At 36.2% G+C, this 9,224-nt stretch overlaps 1 protein-coding gene across 1 annotated transcript in view; it reads right to left on the reverse strand.

Annotated features, from left to right (window-relative positions):
- Positions 1–845: 845 nt before the first annotated feature.
- Positions 846–9,224, reverse strand: part of LOC132125083 (vacuolar protein sorting-associated protein 4A-like) — a 22,163-nt gene continuing 13,784 nt past the window's right edge. Inside the window, exons 10-11 of the mRNA XM_059536305.1 lie at positions 3,052–3,192; positions 846–1,323 (exon numbers count right to left, since the gene is read on the reverse strand). Coding sequence (XP_059392288.1) covers positions 1,222–1,323; positions 3,052–3,192 — 243 coding nt within the window. The 3' untranslated portion in view covers positions 846–1,221. The remainder of the gene's footprint in view (positions 1,324–3,051; positions 3,193–9,224) is intronic.

Here is a 9,224-nt window from a genome sequence, read left to right on the forward strand (position 1 = left end):
GACACCCTGCGAATCACTCTACATACTGTAGATTTATGAATCTGTATGCAATCGCCGATTACATTTTGCATTGATCCAGTTGCAAAAAAACGTAAGGCGACACACACTTGAAGGCTTGGGGAGAGAGCGCCGTTTCTGTCTGTCTCGTGCTGAATATCAGACGCTATCATGTCCGTTATCCGCATTATGCCCTCTCTTTTAAAGCGCAAACGAGCATATATGTCGACATCATCATAAATATCCAACGGATGATGTCTGTCTCGTAAAACTCGTTGGCGAACTTGCGGCTCTTCATGATCAAATACGAGCTCATCAATGTGATCTAATCTGGCTGACATTTTATTCCGACCGTTATTCATGGACAGAGGCTTCCGTAAATATTTAGTTACAACGTATAGTTACGTTTAAACTAAGTTTAATGGTGCAACGCAAAAATATTTAGTAGTCCGTAAGTCGTAACTTAGTTTCCATTTACGTCAAAACTAGGCTAAGTTATAACTTACGCACAGCTGGTGCAACCGGCCCCAGATATCAATTAACTTAATTAATCACTAGATGTTCTCCCAGCTGAATCTTTTCAAAACTGCTTGCTTTTTTAGCCATTTGTTGCCCCCGTGCCAACTTTTTTGAGACCTGTAGCAGGCATTAAATTTTAAATGAGCTAATTAAGTGGATAAAAGTGTAAAAATTTCTCAGTTTAAATATTTGCTACGTTATCTATGTTCTATTGTGAATAAAATATTGGCTCATGTGATTTGAAATTCCATTAGTTTTCATTTTATTAAAATTTAAAAAACTTCCCAACTTTTCCGGAATTCGGGTTGTATATATGTATATATTTCCTGTTTAATTGTGAGGTTTACCGTGACCCGGACGTGTCTTTGAGAGATTTACCCAGACAATGTTTATACAGTAAAGTGCTGCAATACTAAAGTGGACACAAAACATACTGATGAAGCTCAAACAGGTCGGCACTCAAAACCATCCAAAAACTAAATAAATTAACATAAATACTCATCGGCGAGAGCTGTAATGTTGGTAGGCGGTTCAGATTAAAGGGCAGACTGACAAAATCTTCATAAAATGAATACTTCAACAAATGTGATTACGTAAACAGCACTTTACAGCAAGCTCCATGCTCGGCCCCCTCTGCTGACTGTGATGTGGTGTAGTGTTGGGCGGTTAGATTAGTTTAGAGCTCATAGTCCTGGCGTGGTGTGTTTAGCCCTCCTGTCCAAAATCCTCTGTGAACTTCTTCACCTTCAGCAGGTCTTCAGTGTTGACGGTGGGGCATGTGGTCGCCAGAGAGCGCAGCATTTTAGACTAACACACACACACAAATGCAATTTATAATTAAATGTAATACATGAATAAATGTCATTTATTTCTGTGATCAAAGCTGTATTTTCAGCATCATTACTGCAGTCTTCAGTGTCACATGATCTTCAGCAATCAATCTAATACATTATTATTATTGATGCTCAGTTATTGCCAGTGTTAAAAAATAGTATTTGCTACTTCATATTTTTGTGGAAGACGTGATGCATTTGATTTCAGGATTCTTTCATAAATAGAAATTTCAAAAGCACAACATTTAACTGAAATTAAAAAGAGGTGTTCGTTTTCTAACATTATATTTGTCTTTTTATTGATTCTTCCTAACTCATCTTCTTCATCTTTTAAATGTTCCTTTCTAAAATGTCCTACTGCATACAAACACTCAGAAAGTCTTCAGGTTTGTGGAGATTCACACAGAGATCGGTCATGAGTCAGATTCATACACAGCATTTAAACACTGGGTTCACAAAAATCATTTCCTGTTTAAGACGTGTTTCAACATTGCATCAACTACTGATGAACATGTTCATTTTTATTAGTATTGATCATCTGATCTCAATATTTGTGGAGTCATTTTAAGATCTGCTTTCTTTCTTTTCTTTAGTTAGGTTAGAGGTTTAAAATAAGTTAGAAGTGCTTTTGTTTTGTTTCTTTCTTTCTTTTGGCGTCACTAGCGTCCTCTTTTACTTGGGTTGATTTGTATTGGTTTTCTGTGTGTTTGTTTTTCTGAGTTTTAAATATTTGTCTCTTTAATGATTTATATTCTTATAAATATATTTTGGTAGTTATAATGGATTATTTTCACTTTGTACAATAAATCACATTTGTTGGCAGTCGGTGTCTCTGCATTGTCTCTTGCTGCCTCCATCAGTTTCACAGATTTCTCCTTTTACCCCCAGACCATCTTAAGAGGGTCGAAACAGACACATGTGCATATTCAAGGTCGTCTGTGGGTTGTGGTCACATGACATGCAAGTTTATAAATAAAGAACAATTCTGTAAGTGGTTTATTTTCATTCGATTTAAAACAACTCCAAAAGCAGAATACCCTAACCCTAAAGTTTTCATCGAACATTTTTCTGATTGAATCAATTATTAGCTTAAACTTACAAACCCCTGCAGTTTGGGAAACCTTGATGTTTAATGTTTAGTGCAAACAGAATATATTTTCTTACTCTTTGTATTTGTATATCAATTTGGTACAAGATGATCCTATTTAAATCAATGTGAAAAACCAGACAGGACAAAAGTTATCTAAAAGTAGCCTGAATATATTACCCAATGTGTAATTTAATGGATTATGTTACAATTTTTGTCATGTTTAATTGGAATCAGTAACAGATTACAATTTCTAATTACTCAGCTCTCTATTTTTAAAAGAGAAAACAGTTGTTTTATTTTATTGAGAATGTTTTGATCTTGGCATCATGCGGTAAACAAATTAAAAGTGCATTCGCTGACTGTCTGATTTATATTGTCCGGTAGTTTTTATCAGCAGGCCAAAAAACAATAAGACATATTTGTATAGTCATTTTTGAAAAACATTCATAATCAGAGCAAGTAAATATCGATGAGCAGAACTACGTATTTTATTTTCTATCCACTTCTTCTGTTTCAGTGGTTATATGCTGTAAGTGTGACCAGCAGACGATCCCAAGCAGACCAGACTGTGTTGTGATAGACAAACTGACAGGGAGACGGTCAGGATCTCACCGTGTACACGATGGGCTCCAGCAGCTTGTCTCCAGGGACATCCATCCAGGTCATCTCTATGGCTTCAGGGTCACCGGGGGAGCACGGGGTCAGGAGGTCATCCACCATCACAGAGCTGTTACTGCGAGACGGGCCTCGCACCTGACGAGCCGAGAGCACAACACACATTCAACTCGCTGTTCTAGATCTGTGAGGACTGAAGGGGTCATATGATGCCCTTTAAAGTCTTTCCAGAGTTACAGGCTGTTACAGTCAAATGGTTTGATCCTGAACGATGACTCACTCATTAACAGTCACTTGTTGCCACCTACTGGTGGTTTTAATTTCACATATTTCTTTCATGTCTTAAATGATTTCAAATATCAGTATTCAATATTTTATGTTAAAAACAAAACATTATTTATGCATCTGTAACTTGCAGGTTAAAAGCATCCATGTCCCCTCTGAGATACTTTATTATTTATTATTCAGATTTATTATTTTATTATTTATTAATTTATTATTTAATATTTATTTGCTCCTTTTTGTTTTTAATTTACTTGTACTTTAATTTTTTTTTTTTAATTCATACTTAAGAACAACAAATATCACATACTTTAAGACTTTTACTCAAGTAATATTCTAAACGGTGACTTCTACCAAAGTCCTTTTCTGGTAAGATATCTGTACTTGATACACCACTCTACATAAGATCGTAAAGTCACAAAGACTAAAGTCTCAAACACAAAGAGATATTCTTTATAAAAGTTAAGACTCGTCCACACTTTCCTAAAACGCCTCTACAAGCCTCCACAGATATACGTCATTGTGTGGGAAGATTTGCATATCAACGCCCAAATGTTTGAAACATATTTATAAACATTATTTATGCTTATTAGCAGTGTTGGGAAGGTTACTTTGGAAATGTAATAGGTTACAGATTACAAGTTACCCTGTTTAAAATGTAATAGTACTGTAACTTTTTCAATTACTTTATTAAAGTAATGTAACTAATTACTTTTGAGTACTTTTTGATTACTTTTCTAAATTTGTGAAAATTAAAGAATAATAAATAAAAGCATATACATCAACTTAAATACAGTTATCTAATAAGCATGTGACGTATTCTGTGTAATAAACTCCTGAAACATTGGTGTTTTTTTTAAACTGCTTTCTCTTTGTATATGATGATAGTTTTCTCAAAATAAGTAAAATGCACATGAAGTGACACAAAGCAGTTCTAGAAATTATGTTTATGTGCTCGTGTACTCCTATATTGAGATGGCAGAGGTTGAAAACACTGCGAGCTTCAGTAGGCCTATGTGTAGTAAATGAAACCATGTCTTTGCCATTAATTTACAGGAGGAGCGGACTGGGAAAAAAATCAGACTGGAAAATTCAAACTCATACAGTTTTTTGTATGGACCTGACATAAAAAAGGTTTAAATCTTTAATTTGGGGACATGCAAAATAATGAAAAGTTGAACTCTCCTGAACTGCACCTTCACTTCCATTTTTCTCTTCAGTCTCTTTATTTTGCCCTGTTATCCATCTCTCGCGTGACTTTAATACTCAAGATTGAACAAAACTATACTTTATAATACAATACTCTACAATACAATACCTTTATAGAAAAATCCTAATACTGTACACGAGTCATGTTTTTCCCTTACAAAAATTGACCATGCTTTTATTAGCCTATATACAATAACCTTGTTTTGTTTTTGTTTTTTGCAAATGGATTTGTATTTATTTTTAAATAACTCAATTTGTAAAATCATTTTAAATTTTTGGTTACCACAGTTAAACAATAGTAACTATTTTCTCTGGATTTATAGAAATATATTAAAATGTTAATTTTCGTAAGGGTTGTGTTGTTGTCTGTCGTAGCTCCCCCTAAACCTATAAAAAAAATTGGAATTTTTTTTTTTCAGCTAAATTCCTACTGTAACATTACAACAGATAATAATGATGTCCTTTATATAGTATTTTGAGTGATGACTGATGAGCAACGTGCTGCTGATTGATTAAATAAATAAAAAAACAAAGACAAAAAAGCATCTTTACAGATGAAACTGACCTGAAACCCTGAACAGTAGTTCTGCTTCTCTGCTCCAGCTGTGCGCTTCCACAGTCCACTCTATTCTCTCTCTCTCTCTCTCTCTCTCTCTCTCTCTCTCTCTCTCTCTCTCCCTCTCTCTCTCTCTCTCCCTCTCTCTCTCTCTCTCTCTCCCTCTCTCTCTCCCTCTCTCTCTCCCTCTCTCTCTCTCTCTCCCTCTCTCTCTCTCTCTGGAATTCTGGGAGTTTGCACGTGTGAGAGTGGTGTTGGGGGAGCGAAGTTTGAGTGGTGGACTTTCACCTATTTCCTTTTTTTTTCCCCTTTTCAACTTTTTTCTGCATGGTTTGGTAAGTGTTTATTTTTCATTTATTGTTGCTGTAACGGCGAGTGTTTGTGCGGAGGGATGGCGTCTCAGGCTGAGGCGCTGTCCTTGCGTAATGGATTCAGGTGTGTGCCTCCTGATGGGGTAATGGTGGAGGATGTGCTTGTGGCGACAGGAGAAGCGGTAGGCCACGAAAATATTTCTTCTGCCTCTCGTATGAATAAGGCTGTTGTAGTTTTTCTGAAAACGCAGAATTTCGTTAATCAGATAATTGAAAATGGCCTTATTATTAACGATGATTTAGTGCAAGTCACTCCACTCATTGCGGCTTCTTCAAAAATCACGGTTTCAAATGTGCCGCCGTTCATAATAAATGACGCGTTGGAGCGTGAGCTAGTTCGCTTTGGAAAAATTGTTAGTCCGTTTAAAACGATTTCTCTAGGGTGTAAACACCCGGCTCTAAAACATGTGATGTCGTTCAGGAGGAATGTCAACATGGTTTTAGATTCTCCGGAGAGAACGCTGGATATATCTTTTCGCGTTAAACATGAAGGGAAACCGTATATGGTTTATGCAACAACCGGTAATATGAAATGTTTTGAATGCGGCGTTGTTGGGCATAAACGACATGCGTGCCCACATAAAGAATGCGAAGTTGAAGGCAATGGTTCGGGATCAGAAATTGATGTTACTTCTCAAACTGTGGTTACCCAAGAGATTCGGGGTGAGATTGAGCGACTTCCTGAGGTAAGAGTTTCAGAAATGACTGTGAATGCTCCTGAGAATACTCTAACAGATAGCGAAGTGAGAACAACAGTGACCGTTTCTGATCTTGGTAGTATTGCGATCGTCAATATGAACGGAGAAAATGCTGAAATACTGAATGTTGAAAATGTCTTGCATTCTGTACCAAGCACGAGCGGTATCCAGGCTATGTCTTGTAGTGTAGAGCGTGTGGTGGAGAAAGAGCAGATGGAGTTGAGCTGCATTAAAGAAGGCAATAAGAGTGGTTTGAATGAAAGTTTGTCAGATGAGGCTGCATCTATGCATGACACTGATTTATGTTCACAGGGAGATTCTATAGGTGAGGCGGACTCTCAAGAGTTCTCACAAGATGATCCCTCATTGTATACTTTAGAGGAGATTAATGCTTTTCTAGATGATACGTTTGGGAAGCAAGTCAATGTGATAGATTTTTTTCCAGATATTGAGAAGTTTGAGAAGTCTGTTTCAGTACATCAAAAGAATGTGAGTCTTGAGATTTTAAGTGAAAAGAAAAGGTTTCGTTTGAAGAAACATGTAACGGCAATTAGAAAGTATAGAAATGTGGAAAAAAGGAGAACGTTAAAGGCTTTGTTTTAGCTGACCATCTCATGCATCACATGGTGTCTCTTTTCATAATGCTGCTTTTATCTGTTTTTCTCCTTTCCCTCTTAAACCTACATATGGATGCTTTAAGAGTAGGTTCTATTAATATCAATGGGGGGAGGGATATGCACAAACGTGCACTAGTATCTGAAATAATAGAGCAGAAAAAATTACATGTCATTTATCTTCAAGAAACACATAGTGATGTAGGAAATGAAGTTGAGTGGGGATTGTGGTGGAAGGGGCAGTACAAATTAAGCCATAAAACAAATTTGAGTGCAGGAGTGGCAATTTTCTTTTCACCTGATTTAAGAGTGACTGTTTTGAGTACAGAAGAACCAATGAATGGCCGTCTACTTGTTGTTAAAGCTGAGATTGATGGGGATATTTATTATTTCATCAATGTTTATGTACCCAATGTAGGGTTTGAAAGATTAATATTTTTTGGTGTGTTAAGTAATGCTCATAAAAAATGATTTAATGATGGCAATGTCATAGTAGGAGGAGACTGGAATTGTACAGAGAATTTTTCTGTTGATCGAAATACTGAAGAACCACACATTCAGTCTTCATCTTGTTTATCAAGGTTAATAAGGGCAGCTGATCTTTTGGATATATGGAGGGTTAAAAACCCTGATGTGAGGCAATATACATGGATCAAGGTGAATAATAATAGAGTTACTGCTGCTCGTTTGGATAGGATTTATGTATCCAAACAATTGAGCAGTCAAATTATTGATTGTTCTATTACACCAATGGGTTTTACAGACCATACTTTGGTTTCAATTGTAATAAGTAAATCTCAGAGCTCAAATAAGTCTTCTTTTTGGCATTTTAATATTAGATTGCTTCAAGATAAAGAATTTTGTAGGTATTTTGAAACATTTTGGCAACAGTGGAAAATGAAGAAAAGTAGTTATGAAAATCTAAGACAGTGGTGGGACATAGGAAAAGTGAATATAAAAATGTTTTGTCTGCAATATACTGCCAATTCTACTAATATGTTAAGAGAAACGATTGAGTCTGTTGAAAATGAGATATCATCAATAGAAACAGAATTAATTAATAGATATGATCCTAGTTTAAGTAGTAAGTTACAGAGGAAAAAAATGGAGTTGGGATCTTATTTAAACGAGAGAGTAAAAGGGGCCTTGGTAAGGTCTCGTTTTATTTCTGTTGCAGACATGGATGCTCCAAGTGCATATTTTTTTAATTTGGAGCGTAAAGTGGCAAAGCACAAACAGATGGCCTGTTTACGTCTTCCTGATGGAAGGATGACGTATGATAAAAGAGACATGCGTCGTCATGCAGTGGATTTCTATTCAAATCTTTACACTGCTGGGCATTGTGATGTAAACTGTTCTGCAAAACTGTTTCAAGATTTACCTCAAGTAGACTCTGACTCAAAGACTGCTTTGGATATAGATATATCCTATCAAGAAATAACTGCTGCCTTGGGCCAACTTAATTCAGGAAAATCTCCAGGCATTGACGGTTTACAACCTGAATTCTATAAACATTTTTGGAATTGCATTGGACAGGATCTTTTTGAAGTTTTTTGTGTATGTAACAAGGATGATATGTTGCCTGTGTCCTGTCAACGGGCTGTTTTATCATTGTTGCCTAAAAAGGGGGATTTGTCTCTTTTGAAGAATTGGAGACCAGTCGCCTTATTGACTACTGAATACAAAATTTTATCCAAATGCCTTGCAAATAGGCTTAAAAAGTACCTTCATTTAATTGTACACAGTGACCAAACATATTGTGTTCCAGAAAGGACAATATCGGACAATTTGTTTTTGATACGGGATGTTTTGGACATTTGCAGACTTTCTAAAACAGAAATTGGTTTAATCTCCCTGGACCAAGAAAAAGCGTTCGATCGTGTTGACCACAACTATCTTTTCAATGTTTTGAATGTTTTTGGTTTTGGGGAAGGTTTTTTAAAATGGGTGAAATTGTTGTATGCAGGGGCTTCTTGTATTGTCAAGGTGGGAGGTGGATTGAGCCGTCCCATTTCTGTTACAAGGGGTATAAGACAGGGGTGTCCTTTATCAGGACAGCTATATAGTATAGCAATTGAACCTTTTCTTTGCAAATTACGAGAAAAAATGTCTGGCTTGCATATACCTGTTATTTTTAAGACTTCAAGAACAGTTTTAAGTGCTTATGCCGATGATATTACTGTATTTGTTAAAAACACACAAGATGTCAAGGTGTTGTCTGATGTACTTCAGGTTTATGAGAAGGCTTCAACAGCTAAGGTGAATTGGGATAAAAGTGAAGCTCTCTGGGTAGGTCAAGGTATTGCAGAGAATCTCCCACAATTGCCTAGAGACCTCAAATGGAAATTAGAGGGTTTTAAGATATTAGGTATTTTTTTTGGTTCTAATGAGTATCAAAAATTAAATTGGGAGGGAGTAGAGGAAAAAGTGTGTACACGAT

The sequence above is a fragment of the Carassius carassius genome, chromosome 43, assembly GCF_963082965.1.
Source record: "Carassius carassius chromosome 43, fCarCar2.1, whole genome shotgun sequence".
Taxonomy (NCBI): Eukaryota; Metazoa; Chordata; class Actinopteri; order Cypriniformes; family Cyprinidae; genus Carassius; species Carassius carassius.